Source organism: Oryzias melastigma, linkage group LG18, assembly GCF_002922805.2.
Source record: "Oryzias melastigma strain HK-1 linkage group LG18, ASM292280v2, whole genome shotgun sequence".
Taxonomy (NCBI): domain Eukaryota; kingdom Metazoa; phylum Chordata; class Actinopteri; order Beloniformes; family Adrianichthyidae; genus Oryzias; species Oryzias melastigma.
The window spans coordinates 13,388,858-13,415,771 of NC_050529.1; the positions used below are offsets into that span (position 1 = coordinate 13,388,858).

General features: G+C 37.1%; 2 protein-coding genes across 2 annotated transcripts; both read left to right on the forward strand.

Annotated features, from left to right (window-relative positions):
* The first annotated feature begins 16,540 nt into the window (after positions 1-16,540).
* LOC118600129 (mucin-5AC-like) lies at positions 16,541-19,493 on the forward strand. Its single transcript, XM_036216913.1, has 2 exons — positions 16,541-19,329; positions 19,434-19,493. The coding sequence occupies exons 1-2, from the start codon at positions 16,636-16,638 to the stop codon at positions 19,491-19,493; spliced, it is 2,754 nt and encodes a 917-aa protein (XP_036072806.1). The 5' UTR covers positions 16,541-16,635.
* LOC118600044 (location of vulva defective 1-like) lies at positions 19,340-24,824 on the forward strand. Its single transcript, XM_036216641.1, has 7 exons — positions 19,340-21,061; positions 21,156-21,220; positions 21,318-21,502; positions 21,635-21,972; positions 22,092-22,153; positions 22,219-22,367; positions 22,456-24,824. The coding sequence occupies exons 1-7, from the start codon at positions 20,585-20,587 to the stop codon at positions 22,554-22,556; spliced, it is 1,377 nt and encodes a 458-aa protein (XP_036072534.1). The 5' UTR covers positions 19,340-20,584; the 3' UTR covers positions 22,557-24,824.
* The last annotated feature ends 2,090 nt before the right edge of the window (positions 24,825-26,914 follow it).

Sequence of the window (26,914 nt, forward strand, 5' to 3'; positions counted from 1 at the left end):
TTGTTAAACACGTTCCAACAATACTCTGTTGTCTTTGACTACACAGCTATGATGTTCCAAAGTCAAAAACAAATGACAGGTGAAAAAAATGCTAGGAGGGTAAATCGATTTTTTGTAGGGTAGAAGATTATTTAAAATATTTAATATTAGAGAGGAAATAAAAAGTTTCATAAACATTATAAATACTGCACGTATGTTAGCCCAAATCATCAGAAGTGTGTTGATTTATTCTCATTTTTTTATAAAATTAAATTTTTTCTTCCCCATTGCTGTTTAACAAATCAGGAAAAAGGAAATCTCTTTTTGTCTTTCTCCATAACTTTGTAATGTCTTTAGAATGCAGTACAGCCAGAGGTCAAATAGCATTTTGTTTTTTATGCTGTCGGCGAAAACTTTTCACCGGTGTAGTCCAAAGCAGCCTGTCAAAAAGTATTTTCACTAATGTGACTGAAGGCTCAAGGTACGTTAAAAAAAATAAAAAATTTTGGAGAGAGAAACAATAAAGGTGAAAAATAATAATCATAATGAGTTTTTTTTATCAGTCATGTAAAGTAATACATAAAACATACATTATAATTTAGACAGTTACTATCTTTACATAATGTCAAGGAACATGCTTACCAAATTCATTAAAATCCACTAATATTCCTATTTTCTACTGTTGTATCTCAATCCCATTCTCATCTAACCCACAATATATTATGAATATAATATAATTCTATGAACTTATTCCATTCTGGTTTTTGTCTGTGCCATAGAGCTGAAACTGCTCTGTTAAAAACATACAATGACCTCATCAAAGCAGCTGACTATGATTTCACTCTCTTCCACCTGACTGCTGCTTTTGACTCATTCCCCCATGCTGTCTTGCCTCAACAACTCAGTTCCATTGGTATCTCACACAACCTCCTAAACTGGTTAAATTCATTCCTTTCATATGTCACTCAGTTCATTTAGGTCCACGCTGTCAGATCCCAGCCTTCCCAGGGGCCTTTACTCTTCATTACTTTCCTTCTTACCTGTTGAAAGATCTTCCGTGAATACAGTATGTAACTTTCTTAATGCTGTGGCAGCTCTACAGTACAACTCTATGTTATCTTTGACCGATAAAATCCTAATTCACAACATTTTCCTTCTCTCTTACTGTATAACTCAAATTATAATCCTGGTTTGCCTCCAGTTTTCTTTAACTAAACAATGACAAGAGAATTATTTACAATTGGATAAAAATTCCACCAGGACATGAGCAGCAGCGTTCTGGACCAGGGATGACTTTGCTGACTCGAAAGTAAAGCGAGTTACAGTAATCCAGCCAGGATGGAATGAAGACATAGATCACTGTCTCGAAATGCCAGCATGAAAAAAAACACCTTCACCTTTGTTAACCTCTTCAGCTGAAAGAAACTTGATTTTACCACTGAGATTATGTGGTAGTCAAGCTTATAATCACTTTTCATTGTAAAACCCAAGTTTGACATGGTACTGTTTAACATGTAGAGTAAGGCGACCCAAATCCACTTTAGAGTAGTCACGCTGCTTTCCATCTGGTCATTAAAACACTTAAAACTGTGTTTTCTTATGATAAAGCCCATTGAAAGGAGTGTTGTCCAAGTGTCCTCCCGCCAAATGACCTTATATGTCTAATGTCAGACTTGCTCCAAAAAATGCTCCAAATGGATCTCCAAACAACACTCGGCCACAGATTGCCCTCGTCTTACATGATGTTGGTCTGATCAAAGCACACAGAAGTGCCGTAAAACAGGTCTAGCATGAACAGTTTAGTCAAGAGTTAGTATTTCTAAATGCTAACATATTTTGTTGATGTGGATTCATAATCAGGGGGGACATTTTGTGGATTTATTGTAAATGTTTTTTTAAACATGCCAAGATTTGCCTTAGATGTATTTTATGTACATCTGATGGTTTCAAGTACAGTAAACATGTCATTTGTTTCAAAAGATTAAAATATGTTGTCATGTCAAAGCTTAAACTGAAAAGCCCTTTAGACCTTGGACTTGAAGATAAAAAAAAACAAGATTCTGACTCTCATATGAGCAAATTCATGGATACTGCATCATTTTCTACCTAAAAAAGCCTAGTCTTGTTGGGCCTCTTTTCTCAGTTTTAACTGCATCTTAGACATATTGGGCCCAGGAAATGTCCTCACAGTGCCCTACCTGACAATTTTAACTGCACCCTAAATTAAACATATCCCTATCCCACAACAATGTACATTACAACATACACACGCAGGGCCACTGATCTTTTGTCCCCCACCCTATCCCTGGTGGGGGGAACCAGGCCAACAGCGGTGGCCATGTCCCTTGGGTACTGGATTCCAGGGCCCAGTGGTCCTCTCTCAACAATCCCTGAGTTCTCTGATAAAACCATGAGCTGGGGATCACATCATACCTGAGCATGGGGGTGTCCGCGTCCTTGTGGTGCTGGTTCTGGCCCTTGCCTTTGGGCACTGGACCTCTCCAAAATTCCAGCAGTTGGAGCCTGGTCGCCCATGTTTACCATGCTTGTGGGGAACACCCACTTATCTTGGGTGCCTTTCTCATGGCCAGGCAGAATGGCCTCCACCTTCCTCTCTACTGGACTTCCCACAGGGCGGTTGCCGAAGTATGGGGTGGGTCTCTTTAATAAGGGCCCTGGTATATGCTTGAGATTGGGGTGGGGGGATGCTTAGAGCTCCCTGATGGTGGTGGCTCCTTATCTGGGCTGGGGAGGCCCTCCGGTGGATGGAACCTTGTGCTGAGTCCTGTAGTGACAGGGGAACCAAGAACAAGGCTGTTCTCTAGCTTCAAACAGGTGCCAGTAATACAAGTAACAAAGTAAGTATAGAAGAGCTTCTTAAAGCAAAAGGTCTGTGAGGGACAGAATTCTTGCTTGTTTGTAGTTGCTAAATTCTTCTTTCTGCACCATTATTCAACATTTTTTTAAAACAATACAATGTGATTTCTGGATTAATTTTTTATCCATTTTGACTTTCACAGTAAAAGGTGTAAATGCAGTATGATGAACATTACAGACCTCTCTAATCTTTTTAAGTGGGACATTTCTCACAATTGGTCACTGCCATATATATATATTTTTTTTTGGATAGAGAAACAGAAAGATTCCTTTCTTCTAAAATGACAAGCCAGATTCCTGTGGTAGGTGAGCTCTGCGTAAAGTCTCATTTTGTTGAACTCTTCCTCTGACGAGGTAAAAGGGAAATTCCTCATCAACAAAATTTTTCTCTGTGGACTGAAAGATCTTGACGTATTAGATTATTGTTGTTTCACAACACTGAAGAACTATGGCAACAACTGGAAATCATTTTTAAGTCGTCATTTTTTTATCACTTACTTTGAGATTTATATACTGCTTTAGAACAATATTCTCTACTAATTTTTAATCCCCCTTGATAACAACACACACACACAATATATTACAGCCCTTATAAGCTATAAGGAACTTCTTTTATAAATAAATTTGTCAAATCGGAGCAGAGACCTACACCCCACAGAAAAGACTCAAAGACCCAATCTAACGAAAATTGTGTTTTTTTAAAACATGTTACTCTAAAGAAAACTAATCTTAAAAGGGTCCAGTCATTCTGGGGGGTTGGGAGAGGCTAATACTCAGACAGTAGGGTTGGAGAGGAAAGATCAAAGATATGTGAATTGGATCAAAATACCGCTTTGGGGGTGTTTTTCATGAATAATTACCATTATAAAATACTTTAAAGCTCAAAAAAGTTTATTTTTATTTATTATTTTATTTATTGGTTTATTTATTAGGGACAGTGCACATTAAAAGCAAAACTGCATGTGCCAGGCTATTTTTCCTTTGTAGTCCCTGGACAAATGTTTAAAATGACAACCTAAAATATTAAATCAACAATAAAAGCACTATGAACATACACTAAATTACAGAGGTAAAACAATCAATTATAGGACATAGAAACGTTAATAAAATGCACACATTATGAGTCAATAAAATTGATACAAAACGTGGTAAAGTGTAGAGTTGAAATAAAACAATTAACGTTGACAAGTTTGTTGTGTTACAAGCCAATTCGTCCTGCATTTATGAGTATTTTTTATTAATAACCCAGACAAAAAAGTAAAGTTTGATAAAGGTTGTCGCTGTGATGTAGAAAATACAAGCTCAAGCTCCCTTCTCCACACCATTCTGATGCATCGACTTGTAGACAACTAGATCCAAGTACGTCTTTGTTTTCCTTGTCCTGACTGGTATCTGGCTTAAAACTGTATGGCTGGATAGCTTAAATATTGCAGGTCATTTTTGGTGCACTAGTAATGTTAGGTTGAGGGTGTGGAGGCTGTAAGCTAACGAGAAAGAGAGTAAATAGATGGATGATGGGAAGTGGGGGTGGGCTTACTCCACATCATGCCATAAATATCTTGATTGGAAATCAAAATAGGAAGTATATATTTTTACATCTCAGTTTTCCTATTGTTCAATCAAGTTGTTGCTTTTTATTTTTAGTGAGACGTCTTTGAATCCAAAAAATAAAAAAATAAAATACTTACTGTACGTCAACTTCCAACCTTTGGGAACGCAGAACTCAAACCTGCTTTGTGTTACTGAACCTAGGGGCATCACATTCTTTCAGAAAGTAAGCTTCAACAGTGCTCTGTGAGACACACAGCTGTGATGTTCCAAAAGCAAATGATAAGTTAAAAAACGTAAAGGAGAACATTTGAATTTTCTTTTATTTTAATGACACATGTTTAGTATATTTTAGGGAATAAGATTAGAGAGGAAATGAAATACTTGCAAAGAAAAAAGAAAAGCACAATATAAATGTAGACATATGCGAGCCCAAATCAGAAAAAAATACATTAACACTTGTTATTGATTTAAATGTTATAATCTAAATATACATTTTACTGTTGTTGTAAAACAAGGAAAAATGGTTCCATTCTTTTCTTTCTTTGTCTAACTTTGTCATGTCTGTAGAATGCAGTACAGCCAGGGGACAAATATCACTTTGCTCTGTGCTGAGGGCAAAATCTTTTCAAGCCGAAGCAGACAGACAAAGTGTAGTTTAATTAAAGTGACTGTAAGCCCAAAAATTTGTTTTGAAAGAGAAAAATAGTCATAGAAGAGATCAAAACCTTTTGCTGTTTTTTTTAAAGAAGGGAAAAAAATCATTACAAGGCTTATGAAGCCACTTGGATGGGTGGTGACCTGTTTTGAGGAACAAGACCTTGATGTCTGATACCATGAATCAAGCTTAAACACTGTCCCAACATTGACCTCACAAGTAATAAGAATCCTCATCGGTCGTGAGAAGTAGTAAATCATAAAAAACATTCAAATTTTAGAAATATAATGAATATATTGTTGAGGACCATGTTTAATTAATTCAATAAGGGACAATAATATTCCCACTTCTATGCTGCTTTTCAGTTAGTTTCTCTCTAACAAAAACAGTTACCCAGCAGCTTACCTCCATAAGATTTAGAGTGTATTAAGACATTTAGTTTGTTTAAGTGAACCAGAGTTTGTTTCCCCCGATAATCCAGAACAAATGCACCCAAGCGTACCCTGATCCAGGACAAGGAACCAATCTTGGATCCATCTTTCAAGGTAGTCTCGGTTTGTTTCCAACTGGATGGAGCTCTGGCATGCTCTGAGTTTCCCCACTCGGAATAAGCTCAGGAATCAGAGCAAAACAACGGAACCAAAATGGCCAGGAATTAAAGGAAAGAGCAGAAGACATCAACAGATGACGCTACAGCAACTCACTGATGAAACCACGCTCATTAAAACAACTTTTTATGTGATACACATGGCTTCTCACACCGTTTCCTGACAATCTATATATCACAAACCCTTATCAGTGTACCTTCTTAGTTCTCGTCTCCTTACCTACCATCTTGCAGCATGCCTCTGCCGTACCAAAGTTGCTGTAAAAAGTGTTGTGCCAGCGTTGATACAGATTTTTAAAATTGGCCGGCGAAATATAAAATTTGAATGAGTGAACTATCTTTTTCTTCCTTTTTTGCCCGTCTTTGCTATTCCTGGCAAATGAGTGAAGAGATTTTTAGTCATGTGGTTTTGTTTACAAGCTTTGGTTCAAAACAGGAAGGGCCATTTGATGCCAGCCTTGATATAGACCAAACCCCAGGCTTGAGACTCTATCCAGACCAAATTTAAGCGGACTCGAAGGACATTTCCGGAATGAATACGCTCTTAAACACACTTAGAATATTTAATGCTAAAAAGTACAGTAGCACTGTTACGTCCCCTGGGACGGTAACAAAAACTGGACACCAAACTTAAAAGGAACACAGTTTATAAAAACAAGGAAAACCTGTGTCCTGAAATGAAGATCAAATAATTAGTGAACTGGTACAACAAAAAGACAAACCAAAATGGAATTAGAACCATGGCCAAACATAAAATAAATCAGGGAGACTGCTGACCCAGCCATGGCGACCGTCCGAGTCAGCAGCCCCCTGCTAATGGCTGCCAAACAAAACTGCCTAAAGAAGAAAAATGAAACAAAGCCCGCAAATCAGAACTACCAAGATCCAACCCCAAACTAACAGCAATCTAGAATTCCTGAGGACAAAAAGGGGGTAAAGGAGACCAAAACAAACAGTACCACACCAAATGAACCACTACTCCCTGCCTGGCTTGGTGTGGCCTCCTCCATCTTAGATAGACACAAGGTGACAATCAAGGGAGATTGGCCACACCCTCCAGCTGAGCCAAAGGGAATGGTTGGAAAGAAAGCCAGGCAGCAGGACTTAACGGGCACTTTTTCATTTTTTTTTTTAGGAAGTTGGAACACAATGCTATGACATTAAAACACGTGCCTGCCCTTTTTGGCAATGTACTAATTAAAAGTGTCTTTAGGAGGGATTTTATACTTTCTCTCCCAATTGTTTTGTCAGTTGAGTCCAACTCTACTGGCAAAACAACCATCTCTCAAACTAATGGATCGGTGGTTTGATTTTCAGCTAACCCTTCCGCTCTCCTAGGCTTGTTTACATTAAAAGTGGGGTCATCTGGACCCCACAAGACAGACTTTTGTTCAATGATTGTCGATCTTTACTGGTGTCCAATGACAGATATGAAGTCTTGTGCACCTTTGTCATGGAAGGGCTAACTCTTCAATGTATGGGTGGGGTCATCTGGACCCCATAAGAGAGCACGAGGGTTAAATCGCTAACATGCTAAAGTTTCTGTGGTAAAGATACTGAAAAGATACATTTTTTGCCTTTATTTGGTTATGTTAAGCAGCCTAGATCCCCCCCCACGAGTGTGTGATGTTAAGTATGAGCGTGGAAACGAAACTGGTAATACACCAGTACTTTGAGTACCAGTGGGAAGAAAAACACAACACAAGTGCAGACCACTTACTACTTGCTCGCATAACTTGACCAGAACAGTTAAAAAGAAAAGTATGGGTGTGTACTGGGAGGAGTCTGGAAACACAGTAGATATCGTGATACACAGAGCTCGGAGTAGAGCCGCTTCTCCTCCACATTGAGAGGAGCCAGTTGAGGTGGCTCGGGCATCTAGTCCGGATGCCTTCTGGGGAGGTGTTCCGAGCATGTCCTCCTGGACGGAGGCCCCGGGGAAGACCTAGGGGAGGACCCAGATCACGCGGACTCGGCTAGCCCGGGAACGCCTCGGGGTCCCCCCAGAGGAGCAGGAGTAAGTGACCTGGGAGAGAGAAGTCCTGGCATCTTTTCCTGAACTGTTGCCCTTGTGACCTGGTCATGGATGAGCGGAAGAAGACGGATGGATGGATGGATACACGTGTCACGATACAATGCATAAGACAATAAATTACAAGACAGTATCAGAGACAATACTTGACTTTTTTGGGAAGTCTACAAAATAAAAAATAAAAAAATCATTATCTGTATATCTATGCACCTATTACATAAATAAAATGGTAAAATAAGTTTTATTTAATGATCAGAATGTGAAGCACTGCAACTGTATCTCTTATAGTTGCTTTTTTTGGTATTCGTAAACAAAGAATAAATGGCTAATAATTATGGCTAAGAAAATAAAGTGTTATTATCAACATGGCTAAATGTTGTGTTACTTTTAAAACAAATGAAGATCAGTGCTTGAACGGCTGGTTTCCAGAAACATTTAGGTGTGATAAACCAGTGTGACAGGGTGAAGGAGAGCGGTTGAGTGTGGCAAAGATGCTTTACTTCCTTTGTTTTCACACACGGAAGTAAACACACATTTCCATGAGCATCATCACAATGTTAATTGTTTTTCTGAGCTTTAAACATGTCACTCTGATCCATCAGGTCGCTGAATTTGAATCTGTGCTGTGAAGCACATCAAAACTTTTGCTCGTTTCGCTTTCAACATTTTGTCTAAAGCTCTGCGATGCGTACTGCGCATCTGAACAGGTAGCAGCGTGGCACAAAGTTTTGATACCCATCCCAATTTAAAACTACCTTGTACATGTCTCATTGACCTCTGTATCAAAAACTTCAAGGCTTATAAGTAAACATCTACTCAGGTGGAAAAAAAATGAGACACTGAACAACATGTACTATATATAATTGGTGACATATCCTCCTGGGAGCATTTTAAATCGAACCAAATGACATATCATAATATTTCACTTAGATGATTTTTTACTACACCTCTATTAAAAAGCACAGGCCAAGAAGAAAAGGAAGATAAATGAGAGGGTGATTATGGACTAGACAACATAAAGCTTTGGTGCAATTTTAGCAACAAAAGATTTATCCTACTTCCAAAAAGTGATATACTTCACTCTACATGCCACCCATCATCCTACTTTCATTCAGAAATGCAATTGTGCCATAATTTTATTTGTCATGTAGGGAGTTCCACCTTTTCAGAATCAAAATCAGAATTGTTTATTGTAATTACAATTGCACTTTGTAATGAGATTTTAGCAGCTCAAAGAAAAAAGAAAAACACGCACAAAAGACATAAAATTGTGAAAAATGAGATAAAAATTTGAGGTAGTACACAAATGTGCTGGTGCGCAGGGGTGCAATAGTGTAAAAATACATTTTTTTTTAAATAGAAGGTGGTAATGTAATGTATAAACATAAAAAAACAAGATAAAAAAGAGTAAAGTGAATAAAATAAAAAGAGTAAAGTAGAGGTAGAAAGTAAATAACGTCAGATGCCTAGTGGACACTTATTTTCGTGCGTCCATAGGGATGCAGACCTGTAGGGGTTCTTTGAGTATTTAGATTGTCTGCACATAAATGGTCATAGAGCGGAGCGTCCGATTCAGAGTACATCTGATGCATTTGCCACATGCACCCTTCCGGGTGTTGCGAGTTCTTGGGTATCCGGGCTTGTGGACGGTCATACGCAGGCCCAGCCGCATCTTAGAGGAAACGCAGGTGTGTCTTGCAGTTCCCTTGTGGCTCGTCCGGCCACCTTACGGGATGTAATGAAAATGATACATACCAAAGATAATGTAAGTGAAACGCATTTATGACTTATAGGTGATGCTGATGCAGTGCACTCAAGTCATTACTTAAATGCCTGTGGGATTCCCACACAAACTAGAAACTTTGATTGTCTTTCTTGTTTCTAACAGGCACGAAATGTGCAATGGGCGTGGACTTATCCCTTCAACAGCGATAACAAGCTCTTTGAGTCAATGCACAGGTTTCGAGGAGGTTGGAAAAAAATGAAAAATCTGTATGACGTGCCTGTGTATCATCTACTTCACCCTTACTTACCCCTACATGCTCAAATGTTTGCAACAATCGGTTGCTTGGAGCAAACCCACGGAAAAAATTTGCATGAACATTTTCACTCTAGAGGCTCATCTACGATCTTAATGACTCATAGACCGCACAGCAGGGCTATTCAATTAAATTGAAATTGGGGCCAATTCATGAATCTGATGCAAACTAAGGGGCCAGAGAGTAATCAATCATCATAACAAATAAAGAAATTACAAGAACAACCTTAAGGAGTCAAAATGTTTTATGTTGTAAAAGCAAAACAACATATGAACATACTTTTACAGATGGACCCCTACTGTAAAAACTAATTTGTTTTAACACAAATAAAGGCTCCATATCACATGTATTTAAGATTGCACTTAGGTCAATTTATCTCTAAAAAAAAAATCAAAATGCATTAAGGTACAGAAAATACTTTTAACATCATAAAACACCTCGTCTATCTTTATTACACACCTATATTGTTTAGTAACTAACTTATTAATTAGCATAATAACTATATGGTGTCTAAACCATAACTTCTTGCTGGTAGACTTGCATAGTTTGCCAGAATTTGCCATCTAATGAGAGAAATGACCTTTTTTGACTTAGCAAAAGCAGTAAAGTTGGGAGGTTCTGATGAGTGAGGGGTATGCGATTGTGTTTTTAGTGGCATTCATGTCTGAGAATGACCACTCACAAGTGAATGTTGAGTCAAAAATTGGCAAGAAAAAGTGTTCCCTCTCGAGATTGGGAATTTCTCACAGCTGACTTCATGGGTCTATACCAGGGTGTCCAAAGTCAGTCCTCGAGGGCCCATGTCCTACACGTTTTCCAACCAACCTGCCATTGAAGCTCCTTATTGGCCAAACACACCTGATCCAGGTAATCAGTAACAGATAAGGCAGGGTTTCTGGAAAACCAGCAGGTGGGCGGCCCTCGAGGACTGACTTTGGACACCCCTGGTCTAGACTTTTTTGCTTTTGTTGCAAGTCATCTGATGACTGAATGTCAATGAGTTCCAGTTGTAAAAAAAAACTTCATCCAATGATAGCACTAACTCATTTTCTCTCAATTTAAAGTCCTCCTCCACATTCACACACTAGGGCTCTTTAACAAACATCCTCACTTCACTTGAGATGCTGAAATAATCAAACCTGGTGGCAAACAATGAACAATGAACAATGAACAAGTTTTATCTCTGCCCTGCAATTCTATGTTGAGCTTTTTCAAATGATAGAAAATGTCACTCAAAAGGCAAACATTGGCATTGAGCTCATCAGTTCCCGTCAGAGACAGAAACTTCAGTTTTGAAGACTGGTGAAAGACCAGAATCTTTTTTCATATCTCACAAAATTTCAATGTATTTCCTTTGCTGAGCCATATAATGTCAATGTGAATCAGTAAGTCTTTGTATTCAGCAGAAATCTTAGTCAACACTTTGTGGTAGAGGCAGTGCTGTAAGCTAGTGGTGCCACGAATAATGTTTAGAGTCCATGGTATTGTTTAACTCACTACTGAAGCTTTGGTGGATGAAACATTTCGTGATCATATCTGTGGAGCCACCGCTGGCATCCCCGAGGCAAGACCCTCATCCTTGTCAACCATGGAGGGTGCACCAGCTGTAACCAGCGTGTTAACTCACGCCAAATCCAAGTTGTTCTCCTCAAAGCACGTGACAATTAAAACTTACCGGTGGACTGCTCCTCCAAGGCAATGAGTCCAAGCAGATTCTTGCGGAAATATTCTCCATCAACAAAAATCGCACAGCTGTGCAACAACTCTTCCACGTCAAAAGACATTATCTCTTCCTTTTTGTCCACAAGTGTCTTTGATCATAAAAGATTCAATGAAAATAATACTTTTATTCTGTTGGGCAAAATAAAGAAAAAAAAACAGCTGGAGTTCAGGAGAGCAAAATGACAAGCTCATATATCTTTTTGCATTAACCGATAATGTTTAATTATCCTCCATTTTAAGTTGTAAACTGAGGATATTGTCATTGGTGAACTCAATATTTGAAATTCTTCTGCCCTAAAAAGATGAACGTAAGGATTTTGACTTCTCTTTTTCATCAAATATTTAAAAGAAATCAAACATTTCCAGTAAACTAATGTCCCAGAGTGACAGAGAAAATTTTTTTGCCTTGAAATAAAAGCTACGAAAATTCAAGTGTGTCAAGTTTTTCCACATACAGTAAAACCACAAAAAGTCAAAGAGATCTCTTGAACTTTGGATTTGATTCTTTCTTTGACAACAAATGGGAGATCTTAGAAGTTTCAAAAAGTAAAAGAATTCCAATTTACAGTTTTAGATTTACAAATTTTGAGACATGCATTTAATCATTTTTTATATAACTATCATATCTCACTAAATAATTTGAAAGTTGAATCACACCCAAGCTGTCAGAAGACAAAGAGAACAATCTGGTCTGCTTACTTTTAGTAAAAGTGAAAATGATCCTCGGGGTAGTATCTTCTCATTAACAGGTTGAATTCCCAGTGTTTTTTTTTTTTCCTCTCACTTACCATCAGCTTTCGGATTTTTGAGCTTTTGGAATCTGCGTCACAACCTTGAAATACATTGTTCATATATAAGGGCGAGCAAAGGAGGTAGCACAGGAATATCTCAGGAGGAAGAAGACAGTTTTAACAGGACTTCTACCTTGACGTTTTCTGGATTGGAATCTGCAGCCTATGTAAGTATTTTTTTAATCAACATGTCGTAAGGTATTTAATATATTATACATTGTGTTTTGACCAGAACTGTATTGATTGCATAATTAAAAATGAAAAGAGTTATAGCTCAAAATATAAGAAAGGCATTTATATGTTATATTATCATTTTTTAATTTTTTTTTCTATGTAATGATTACTTTTTCTATGTTTAAAAAGTAGAAAGCATTGTGAAATATAATTACATCTATTATTAACAATTACCAAAAATATGATAATAATAGCTTATTACATTTTTTAAAAATAAATTTAAATTCCAAAATGTTAGAAAATAATTCACTTTTTTCTTTGTAAATTAGAAGGGGGCACTAATAATATTGTTTTGTGTTCTTGGTTACATCAATAACAACTAGAATTTCTGTTCCTACATCCATTACTATCATCACTGCAATAATCCTCACCAGATGTTGATGCTGGAACACATTCAAAAATAACATATGCAAACTTTAGCTTACATCTATAAGTAAGCAAGATAAGAAGTAAAGAGAACTTCAAGAACCTATCTATGTGATAGTTTCTTTGTTTTTAGTTAGATGTGTTAACTATATGACTGGAGGAGTCCTGTTATGGAAGTGTTTCTGACTAATAATTCAAGATAAAAGTCAGTACTGGAAATGCTTTTACATTTATTTTTGTAATTTATTTAAAAGAAAAAGTAATTCTCCGAACGGCTTTTTCTTCAACACCGCTCATTCTGTAATTTAATTAAAATTTCATTTTCAAAAGATTCTTTAGAAAATTTGTACCAAATTTAATTAGAAATATATATATATATATATATAAAATACATAAACAGAAATATTTTTTAATTTTCACAATGTAACTTCATTACTTGTCTCTTAAATAAAATGACAAAATGTTCCTAACTGTGTTTCAGTTTTCGTAATCAATACCGCTCATTCTGTGACATATTTAAAGTGACAAGGGCAATGAAGACTGCTTTTTTGGTATTTTCTTTATCATTTTAATTAAGTTACAGAATGAGTGGTATTAAGGAAGAAAAAAGAAGTTCTTCAGAGAACTGCTTTTTCTTTTCATTTAAGAGACATGTAATGCAGTTACATTGTGAAAATGAAAAATAAAAACATTTCCTGTATTTACTTTTACTTTGAATTATGAGTCACAAACACTTTCATATGCCTTTAGGGCTGATAAACTTTAAGCATTTCAAATCAAATCAAAGTTCAACGTTTTCAGTCAGAAATTTATACAATTGATTAATATGGTTTGATAATGCTGGGGATAAAAAAAATGTTAAAGAGAATTTTAAATAAAGAGAACCTTTGAATGTTGAAGTTAATTTCAGAGTTCATGCTAATTTTTTAAACAAGAACCGCTACTTTCAGGTATATTGTAGCCTGGGCTGTGAAATAATTTTCTATCAAAATTTTGTAACCACAGTGAGGTCTTTGCAGAATTGTTACGTAGTAGATGTAGATCACAAAACACCAATTTGTGGTTTGGTTAAAACAAACAAAGCAAGTTTGTTAATTTAAAAATGAATTGGGTCAGACTTTGAATGTAGGCTTGATTAACTCCTTGGCTGCCCTTATGTCAAGAAATCCTTGTACAAGACACTGAACCCAACATTGCATCTCGTGGTCTGGTGTGAGTACATGTATGCATGGGTAAATGGTACTTGTAAAGTGTTTTAGACCTTAATCAAGGTATCTGCTATACGATTTTAACCCTAAGCAATGTTAAAATGTATACTATTGGATTTCTAGATTGGTATAAATCATTATTTTGTTGATGTGCAGTGGTTAACTATAACCGTGTTTTTGGTTGCTGTTTTGTTTAATGTTTAGGGTACCGAGACAAGCAGCAATGGAGGTCTGGCCAATTTTATTGTTCCAGCTAATACTTATATGTAAGTTGAATTTAACAGGATTTTACAAGGAAATAAAAACATCATGCATGTTATCAACTTAATATATTGAGCACAAATAACTGTTACAGATGGTCCAACAACAACCGAACCTACCGCTACAAGAATATCTGCAAAGACTCTAACAGTGGCCAACATAAGTGACATCTGTGGATGTTGCTGTGAATGCTGTGATGACTTCCCTAAGACAACCTTTGGATCACAATCAATGACAACTGGATATACAACAATCTGTGAAACAGAAACAACAACAGAGGACCAGAAGACAACCTCAGACACTTCGACCCCAATGACAAGTGCTACTACTGTCACCACAAACACAGGATCTACGACAGCTGGAACAACAAAAGTCACATTTGAACCAACTACTATCTCCTCTGCTGTAACTAGTATTGCAACAGCAACTACAAATACGGTTTCATTTCCCACAAATGCGCCTTCGACATCTGTTGCAACTACAACCATGGAAGTTTCAACAACAACAGCCATGCCAACAGAAACAGTCCAAACCGCAACCATGACTCCACCTATGACCACAGACCAAAGATCAACAATGACAGTAAGCTCAACAGCCACATTCCAACCTACAACAATTACATCGACACGCACCAGATCTGAAGGAACTTCAATCTCTACATTTGAGCCAACAAGAACCAATGCTTTTTCAACAACAGCATCTGTTAGCACAACTCCTACTACAGATTCATCAACAGTAACTACATCTGCTCCAACTACAATCACAGAAGTTTCAACAGCCATACCAACAACTGATCAAAGCTCTACAATATCTGGATCCTCAACAGCCACATTCCAAACAACATCAACCCCATCAACACCCACCATGTCTGATGGAACTACAATCTCTACATTTGAGCCAACAGGAACTTTTTCAACACCAGCATTTGTTAGCACAACTCCTACTACAGATTCACCAACAGTAATTACATCTGCTCCAACTACAATCACAGAAGTTTCAACAGCCATACCAACAACTGATCAAGGCTCTACAATATCTGGATCCTCAACAGCCACATTCCAAACCACATCAACCCCATCAACACCCACCATGTCTGAAGGAACTACAATCTCTACATTTGAGCCAACAGGAGCTTTTTCAACAACAGCATTTGTTAGCACAACTCCTACTACAGATTCATCAACAGTAATTACATCTGCTCCAACTACAATCACAGAAGTTTCAACAGCCATACCAACAACTGATCAAAGCTCTACAATATCTGGATCCTCAACAGCCACATTCCAAACCACATCAACCCCATCAACACCCACCATGTCTGAAGGAACTACAATCTCTACATTTGAGCCAACAGGAACTTTTTCAACACCAGCATTAGTTAGCACAACTCATACTACAGATTCATCAACAGTAATTACATCTGCTCCAACTACAATCACAATGGTTTCAACAGCAACAGCCATACCAACAACAGAACAGGGATCTACAGTATCTGGACCCACAACAGCCACATTCCAACCAACATCAACAATATCAGCATCCACCATGTCTGAAGGAACAACAGTCTCTACATTTGAGCCAACAAGAACCAATGTTTTTTCAACAACAAAATTTGTTAACACAACTCTTTTAACAGATTCATCAACAGTAATTTCATCAGCTCCAACTACAATCACAAAAGTTTCATCACCAACAGCCAAGCCAACAACTGATCAGGGTTCTACAATATCTGGATCCTCAACAGCCACATTCCAAACAACATCAACCCCATCAACACCCACCATGTCTGAAGGAACTACAATCTCTACATTTGAGCCAACAGGAACTTTTTCAACAACAGTATTTGTCAGCACAACACATATTACAGATTCATCATCAGTAAGTACATCTTTTCCAACTACAATCACTGAGGTATCAACAGCCAAGCCAACAAAAGAAAAAGTCCCAACAACTATCATGACTTCACCATTTATGACCACAGATCAGGCATCCACAATATCTGAACCCTCAACAGCCCCATTTAAGCCAACATCCACCACATCAGCACCCACCCCATCTCAAGGAACTACTATGTTATCTACATTTGAGCCAACAAGCACAAATACGATTTCAAAGCCTACAGACCAGTTTTCAACAATGACAGGAACAACGGCACTAACAGATGTACCCACAAATAGCAAAGCTATTTCCACCACAAATTTTACTAGCACAACTCTTATTACAGATTCTTCATCAGTAATAACATCTGCCCCAACTACAATCACTGAAGTATCAACAGCCAAGCCAACAACCGAAACAGTCCCAACAGCCACCATGACTTCACCTATGACGACCACAGAGCAAGGATCTACAATATCTACGATGTTAACAGCCACGTTCCAACCAACATCAACAACATCAACCACATCAACCGTCTCTACATTTGAGCCAACGGGAACAACTACAATTTTAAAATCTACAAATGAACCTACAACATTTGCAGTTACAACACATCTAACAGATGTAACCACAAGTCCCAGAGCTTTTTATACTACAGAATTTGCCAGCACAACTCATATCACAGATTCATCATCAGTGATTACATCTGCTCCAACTACAATTACTGAAGTATCAACAACAACAGCCAAGCCAACAACAGAAACAGTCCCAACAACTTTCATGACTTCACCAATTATGACCACAGATCAGGCATCCACAATATCTGGATCCTCAACAGCCACATTCCAACCAACATCAACCACATCAGCACCCACCAAATCTGAAGAAACTATGATCTCCACTACACTTGAGCCAACAACAACAGATGCATTTTCAAATTCTAAACCTACAACAATGGCAGTGACAACACAAACAGATGTATCCTCAACTGCTACAGCTTTTTCCACAACAGTATTTGTCAGTACAACCCTTATTACAGATTCATCATCAGTAATTACATCCACCCCAACTACAATCACTGAAGTATCAACAGCAACAGCCAAGCCAACAACAGAAACAGTCCCAACAACTTTCATGACTTCACCAATTATGACCACAGATCAGGCATCCACAATATCTGGATCCTCGACAGTCACATTCCAACCAACATCAACCAGATCAGCACCCACCATGTCTGAAGGAACTACAATATCCTCTACATTTGAGACAACTAATGCAATTTCAAATTCTGAACCTACAACAACAGTAGTAACTACACAAACAGATGTACCCTCAAGTACCACAGCTTTTTCTACAACAGAATTTGTTAGCACAACTCCTACTACAGATTCATCATCAGTAGTTACATCTGGTCCAACTACAATCACAGAAGTTTCAACAACAGTCATATTAACATCTAAAACTGTCCCAACAACTATCATGACTTCACCATTTATGACCACAGACCAGGCATCCACAATATCTGAACCCTCAACAGCCACATTCCAACCAACGTCGACCACATCAGCACCCACCAAATCTGAAGAAACTACAATATCCTCTACATTTGAGACAACAAATCCAATTTCAAATTCTGAACCTACAACAACAGTAGTAACTACACAAACAGATGTACCCTCAAGTACTACAGCTTTTTCTACAACAGAATTTGTCAGCACAACTATTATTACAGATTCATCAACAGTAGTTACATCTGCTCCTACTACAATCACAGAAATTCCTACAACAACAGCCATACCTACAACAGTAACAGTCCCAACAGCTACAATGACTTCACCAGTAATAACTACGTATCAAGGATCAACAATATCTGGAACCTCAAGAGCCACATTTGAACCAACATCAATCACATCAGCACCTACAACAGAATTTGTCAGCACAACCGGTATTACAGATTCATCAACAGTAGTTACATCTGCTCCAACTACAATCACAGAAGTTTCAACAACAGTCATATTAACATCTGAAACTGTCCCAACAACTATCATGACTTCACCATTTATGACCACAGATCAGACATCAACAATATCTGAACCCTCAACAGCCACATTCCAACCAACATCAACCACATCAGCACCCACGATATCTGAAGAAACTACATTCTTTACTACCGTTGAGACAACAGGAACAAATATGTTTTCAAAATCTACAGTTGAGCCAACAACAACGGCAGTGACACCACAAACAGATGTAACCTCAAATACAACAGCTATTTTCACAACGGAATTTGTTAGCACAACTCATACTACAGATTCATCAGTGATTACATCTGCTCCAACTACAATCACAGAAATTCCTACAACAACAGCCATACCAACAACAGTAACAGTCCCAACAGCTACAATGACTTCACCAGTAATAACTACGTATCAAGGATCAACAATATCTGGAACCTCAAGAGCCACATTTGAACCAACATCAATCACATCAGCACCTACAACAGAATTTGTCAGCACAACCGGTATTACAGATTCATCAACAGTAGTTACATCTGCTCCAACTACAATCACAGACGTTTCGACAACAGTCATATTAACATCTGAAACTGTCCCAACAACTATCATGACTTCACCATTTATGACCACAGATCAGACATCAACAATATCTGAACCCTCAACAGCCACATTCCAACCAACATCAACCACATCAGCACCCACCATGTCTGAAGAAACTACATTCTTTACTACCGTTGAGACAACAGGAACAAATATGTTTTCAAAATCTACAGTTGAGCCAATAACAACGGCAGTGACACCACAAACAGATGTAACCTCAAATACAACAGCTATTTCCACAACGGAATTTGTTAGCACAACTCATACTACAGATTCATCAGTGATTACATCTGCTCCAACTACAAACACAGAAATTCCTACAACAGCCAAACCAACAACAGTAACAGTCCCAACAGCTACAATGACTTCACCAGTAATAACTACGTATCAAGGATCAACAATATCTGGAACCTCAAGAGCCACATTTGAACCAACATCAATCACATCAGCACCTACAACAACTAGTATTACAGTTGTAAAAACAAGTAACACAACGTATCCCACAACAGGATATGTTAGTGATACCAGTACCACCACAGTCGATTCAACAACATTCACTTCTGTATCAATGACCACTAAAGATGTTTCAACAACATTTACCACTACTACTTTTAAAAGCACCACATTGGCTATAACAAGTACAACAGCTCCACTTATCTCCACAACATCCAAGACTGAGAGCACATCTACAATCCCTGTTACAACCAAGTCTGACAAATGCTGCGAATGTTGTTCGTCCTTCATACAAAAAGATTTTACAAATGGTCCATCTTCAACAGCATGTGTAACGATTGCAACTTCAAAACAACCTTCAACTTCAACAACTGCAGTAATAACAACAGCTCCACCAAAAACTCCAACATCAAACCCAAATATTACAACAACAAAGGAAACTACAGTTAGAGAGATGATTTTCAGATCTCATAAAGAGACATTCACCAATGATTTGCTGAATTCATCATCCCCTGAATTTGTGAAACGAAGTGCACTGTTGAAGTCCACGGTAAGTTTAATCCTTTAATTCTTTATAAAGGAATTTTTAAATTAAAATGTTTTAAAATACCTTACAGCTCATTTCTATAAATACAACATTTCAGAAGAAACTCTCAAAGTTTCAACATTTTTTTGAAAAATAAGTCCAGAAAAGATCTGATAGCAATTGAAGATTTTTGTAGTTTTGGTAAGCTGAAAGCATCCTGTTCAGGAGACACAGCACAAAGGAGATTGATTGACAATGGTCTATAACTAGAGTGTAAAACAGTGCATAGGAAAAAAAAAATAATATATATATAGATATATATATCTATATATATATATTCTGTCCAGTCCAACAAGAAATTCATAAAATATTACTAAATTTAGCCTCATACAAAAGGGATTATACAAATATACAAGCCATGTGTCCGAAGATTAATAACTGCTTATTGTAACAGTATAATCTGTCCAACACAAGAGGTCTTCAGCTTGTATATATTTACTTAGCTGCTGGAAATGACAAGTTTATTAAAAAAAAGAAAAAAGCAATGGAAATATCAACATAACTGTGAGACAGCAAAAAGTGTACTACAATGTACTGAAGGGCCACTGTATTTATGTAATTAGACACATTATTTACACTAAAATACTTTTTTTTTCCCTCTTTCTACAGCTTGAGCCGATCTACAAAAAAGAATTTTCCTCGTTTCGTTCTTTGACGGTTGTTTCATTCAGGTACATTTTCACAGCACTCTTAACAAAATTATGAAAAAGTCTTTCATAAATTTGTACAGATGATTTTATTTTGTTACTTTTGCAGGAATGGCTCAATCATCAACACCATATATCTTGTTTTTGATTTGTTATCAGCTCCTGGAAACACTGATATTATAAATGTTTTAGCTAGAGCTTCCCTAAACATTGCAAACTTCAGTGTTGATTTGAATTATATAATTGTCAATGGCACAGTACTCACAACTCAAGCCCCAACAACAACTGTTGAGAAAACAACAAAAACAGCTCCTTCTTCTGACACCGGGGCCACTACTATTTCAACATCAACAAAACCTTTCCTCTCAACTGCTTTACCAGAAAGTACAACTCCAATTACAACCACAGCCCCTTCAAAGAATACTACAATTCCAACAACAACTGAGGTTCCTACAATCATTTTTACTGTGATAGCGACTTTCACAGAGCCATTTGTGCCAGCCCTAACAAACAGATCAAGTCCAGAGTTTAAGGTTCTTGAGGCAAAAGCTGTGGCTTTGGTAAGTAGGTTGAATTATTTTTAGCTTTAATATTTTTCTCTTTTAATATGGCCACTATTTATAAACTTTCTTCTGTTTATGTTACTTTCAACAGTACGAAGATATCTTCAGGACACAATTTGGAGATCGCTTCCTGCGTACTTTTGTGATTGCGTTTGTGTAAGATTTCACCTTAATACTTCAGAAAAATAAGAATGAATATGTTCATGCATTTCTTAAACTATATGAATTTTATCTAATTCATTTCTTTTTACAGAGAAAAAGTGTTATTGACGAGAGCGTCCAACACTGAAGCTCAGATGCAAATAGAGTTCAAAAAGAATACAACGGATGGGACTGCGATAACTGTCGAATCTGTAGCACAGGCTTTTAAAGATGGCTTAGCAAACGCCAGCACACTCTTTAACCTAACTGTTGATCCTGACAGCGTTCAAGTAACAGGTAGGAAAACATTTGTTTAGAAAATATCAATAGATGCTTTATATTTTGCTATCTTTAGGTTTCTGTTTTCACAAATTAAAATCTTTTCAGTTTTTACTAAATAGTAATCACAGTGCATGTTTGTCTTTACAGGACCAATATCAACCACAACAGCTCCCACTTCAAATGTGACCGTATCAAGTGCTACTGTCACTGCAACAACTTCTCTTAACACTTTAACTACCGATACTACAACAACAAAACCTTCAACTGCTTCAACAACAAAAGCTTCAACTGCTTCAACAGCAAAACCTTCAACTGCTTCAACAACAAAACCTTCAACTACATCAACCCCAGGTCCAGTTCCAGGAATTACTGAGGCAACAACAGCAAAAAGATTGAGCTTTAGGTCTTTGGAGACTTTCACATTGGATCTGCTAGATCCATTATCTGCTGCATTTCAAAGTCGAACTTCTTTGTTGAAGTCCACTGTAAGTGGTTCTTTGATTCTTAAACGAGCAAATGTAATGTTTGCATGTATACTAATTAAGTTACAATAAAAAACACTGTGTAATTTTAATGTGACATTAATTTATTTGTGTTTCCATAGTTGGAACCATTCTATCAAAGACAATTTTCCTCGTTTCGTGGTTTGACTGTCATTTCGTTCAGGTCAGTATTTTGTTTTTGTGGATTTCTCATGCAAACATAGTTTTAACATTTGGTCTATCGTACAGGAATGGATCAATCATCAACACCCTGGAATTTCGATTTCTTTCAACATCAGTGCCTACTGGCTCCCAAATCGCAAATGTGTTGATATCAGCAGCATCTCAAATTACAGCTTTCACCATTGACACCACCTCTATAACTGTGGATGGTGAAAGTGAGAAAAATACTTAATTTATATTAATAATCTAATATAACAGTTTGCTCAAAATAAATAAATAAATAAAACTTGTCTTTTTTTTCAGTATTTTCAGATGGAGCAAGAAACAACATCAATCTTTTCACTGCCATCTGTACGGTGTTGTTGGCATGGCTACTGTCAAGTCAGCGGTGGCATTTCTGTTGATGCTCGTGGGAGCTCCTGGATGAAAGATTGAACAAGGACAGTGATCCAAGGGTATGAAGAAGGACTTTGTTTGGAAGTAGCAACCAAAAAACCCTTCTGATGAACTGAGATGGAACTAACACAGCCCTGATATAAACAAACTTGTTCTAATTTTATATTTTATTTATCTTTATTGAAACACTTTGGAATGTTATTACCATTAAAACCAAAATCTGCACTAAAAGACAAAATCTTAGTAGTAATTGCAATATTGTAGTTCTGCATTTTGCAGCCATGAGCACAAGAGACTGAGAGTTTACATAGTGTGTTTGCACAAGGTTAATAAATTATTGTGTTTAATTTATACCTATATTAGGAGAACATGAAGGAAAAGTCTTAGATAGTACAGGGATATGAATTATTTTGCTTATACATTTACGAGATTTTGCAACAACAATAAAATGGAACACAAGATGTAAACAAGATGCAAAATAATAAAAAGAAATCTGACTTCTAATGAAAAACTTTACTAAACATTGTTAATTTATTTAATTTTGTTGTGTCACAAGTTGGGTGTAAAGATAGGATTTATTGATGTGTTTAGATGTATAGAATACAAGATGTTGTTTCTGCTTGTAAAAATAATAAAAGTAAAATATGATTCATCAAAAGGTGTCGTGTGTTAGTGGTATCATTCTTATACATAGGGTTTTTCTTTTTGCCAAAGAAATGGAATAAGAAATAGTTCATCTTAGCATGTTTGAGTTACTGGTCTGCAATCATTCTTGGATGGTTTTGTGTCTGTCATGACGGGCAGCCATCTGCTGTTTTTCATGAGTGAGGCCCACAAACTTGTCAGGACTGTTCAAGAGGCCAGGCACCCGTCAGTTTAGTTGGGGTCCCCAGAAGAGAGCGTTCACAAAGCGTGACAGCGAGTTGGGTTTGGTTCATGGTGTTGCTGCGTCACCTTTTGGCACATCCCATCAGGTGTCGCCGCAGCGCGCAAGAGGTTTGGTAGAGTTTTACATCGGATGCCCTTCCAAACTCAATCTTGTATTTTATTGGGGCTGTTCTTTACGTTTTTTATTTTGTTTTTCTCTGGTTTTTGTACATGTATTTCCTTCCTGTTGTCGTCCCTTGTCTAAGGTCCATCCAGGGTACTGGCAGCATTTGATGGACCTGCCTGTGATCATTAAAGGCAGTACGACCTGAGAATTGATTGGATTTTTTGCCCATTAGCACAATCATTTCAACCCTCAAACTTCTTGCATGTACACAAATGTTGCTCTTCACCTTTTGGCGCCACAGCAAATCAGCTTCAGGCAGAGAGATTTTTTTTGTATTTTATCCAGAGAGTTCCAGACTTAGGTCTGTGGCTAAATAGTTAGGCGGTTAGGTGAATGGTTTCACATAAGAAAACCGGATAAAACTTGTTGGGAAGCCAACCCCTTTTTTCTGTGTGCCAACCAACTTAGCCATCCAGCCAGGGCCTGAGCATAGGCGACCATCTGCCAGAGGGGGCGCCAAATCCCAGTCAATACAGCCTATATTTCTGTTTTTCTTTCTTTATTTTTTTTTTGCTGTTTTTTTAATTTTTAAACAGTTTGACAAATCACTTATTTAATGTCAAAATAAAACAGTACTAATTAAAGAAAGAAAAAATAAATAATTAAATAAAATAACACAATAAATTTGCCCAGCATGACCCCTTCTTATCTGACGGGGTCTAACTGAGGGTCACTGTTAGTGCTTCTTTAAAACATTAGGGATGAATAAGCAGCAGAAGACCTCAGGGAAAGTTTTATCCCTTGTGCTATCCGAGGCATGTTTACATTAAAAGTGGGGTCATCTGGACCCCATAAGAGAGCACAAGGGAAAATGAGGAGGAAAACAAGGTCAAAGCAAAGGTTTGACTGATCGATTTGCTTTAAGTAATTTACCTGGAAATTCTTCACACACCCCCGTATTTCGGTCAAAAAATACTTATGTTTTTGGTCGAAAAAGACTAATTTAACTGGCGATCTAGATTTTTTTTTTTTTTATTAAAAGCTTTAAACCTTTAACAACTGGAGAGGAATCTGTCAAAACCTGCTATACCATCTGACAAACCGGAACTCCTGACACATCAACGTGAATCAGCAAAGAGCGCTGTACAGGTCAGGGCCGGGACTGCATCCAGCATTCAACAGCACAAAAATTCATTACATATGAAGACTGCTACCACAGTTTTAAATGTACATAAATGCAAAAACGTGTGTGTATGAACACAATTGGTTGAAGGGTGAGCAGGTACCTGAGCTCAGGTGAGTTAATATAACATAGTCATCTTAAACACACATAACTGGAGAACAACACTAAAAACTGAAACATTGGATCAATTCACAAAGCTGTGTAATGTGTTACATCTAAAAATATTACTTTTTATCAGATTACATTTTTGAGTTGAACAAACTATTAAACCAAAATTGGGATTTGATGAAAATTTAAAAAATTGTAATGTAACATATAAAATTTGTTTTAATTAATTTTACTTTTTACAGTGAAGGAAGCCTATTTTACTCTTGAGATAACCACATAAAATGTTTTATATCACTGTAGATTTACTTAGTTAGTCATTTTTCATCTTTTCTTTACCTTTATATTAAACTATTTTCAAACAAATTAATAACATTTGTTCACTAAACATTATTAATATTTTTGTTTTATTGTCGATTTCCTTGTTGAGTGCGTAACGCATATTTTTTCATTTAGTAGTCAACTCAAATTTAAAGTACTACACAACACATTACTTAACTTTGGTTTTAAGTTACAGAAGGGAGGTTATAAATAGTTCAGGGACAAAGGATGCGATTTGTGTCGCTTTGCTTAACGTCCACTAATCCCAAAAAACATAATCTAGAGTCATTTGAACAATAACTGTATTATACATAAGACTGCTCATCATTGTTCTGTTGTCTCAGGGTTTCAACAGGTTGTTCTGTCGTCTGACACTAAACAGGTTTTTCTCAGTCTACTGCAGCCAGGCACTCGTATCCTGAAGACAGATTACTCTGCGTGTGTCAGCCTGCAGAGGTCACACGGCAGCTGCTGTTCAAGTACAACAGCTTTCAAAGGAATGAGTCAGGTTTATCAGAGAGATCTGGATTGTGTTTTATAAACAGATCAAGTTTTTATAAAGAAAAGAAAACATGACAAGAACAATGGACAAGACAACACATAAAATAATTCACTTATTGCCTTTCCTAGACTTTAGTCAGAGTCCACTGATGAATACATGGTTTTGTTGAGCATTAAAGCTCCAGTTTGAGAGTCTTTATTGATGGTGGAACACAACCAACATGCAGCACGGAACAACAACCCTGTAGATCAGGGTGGGCAAAGTTCTTAAGGGTTCTAAAATTTGACAGCTGGGCCAGACCAGGAGTAGATGCTTGAAGTGCTTTGGTAAGCAACCTCATATGAAAAAGAAGCAACATGGGATCTTGTTTCTATTTTGCACCAGTTCAGGGGAAAAAACTCTGTTTGTTGTGTTGGAATGATCGTAAAAATCCCTGTCTGGGAAAAAACAACAAACCCCCCAGCACCACATGAGTACAAAATAACTTTCTGCACCTACAGAAAATTCAGTTTATTTGTAGTGCAACATCGAAGCTGAGACGTCAGAATTATAGAGAAAGTAAGCCATTAAAAAAGGTTATCAAAATAATTGATTCCAGTGTGGCGGGCCAGATTAAATACTTTAACGGGCCACATATTGCGGTGAAAAAAGCCATGAGATTAAGTGGTCATTAGATATGTCACAGAAATTAAGATTAAGATCATCTTTATTAATCCCCATAAGTAAATAAATAAGAAATATACAAGGAAGAAAAACTCTTCTATACATGTACACACATAGCAGCCGACAAATAAACATACAATACCCAGTTAATATAACTGAAAGCTTGAAGAGTATCTAAGATTATGCTTTTTTTCATCTGAAGACATCAATTCCTGGGGAAAAAAATGAGACAACTCTCAGTGGACTAAGTTTAAATTGGATTGGAAAAGCATAACGTAATATTTTTCAGAATCAGTAGCAACTTTATTGCCAAGTATGATTACACATAGTTTAGAAAAATCCAACATAACAAATGCTCAAGGGGTCTTTTACAAAAACATCCACCTCCAGACATCACTTTGATGATTTCCCAAATAATTCAGGTAACTTAAGAATCATGAGAAGACTCAAAAGCTCTATATGTCCCAGTCCCACTATAAGCTTGCTTTCTGAATGTGGGTGTTCAATCTTAAAAGAAAAAAAAATTAATTAAATTTCAACTAAACAGTTTGTTTTCTTCAATACAGGTTACCTAGGTTAGAGTAAAGGAAACTAAGTC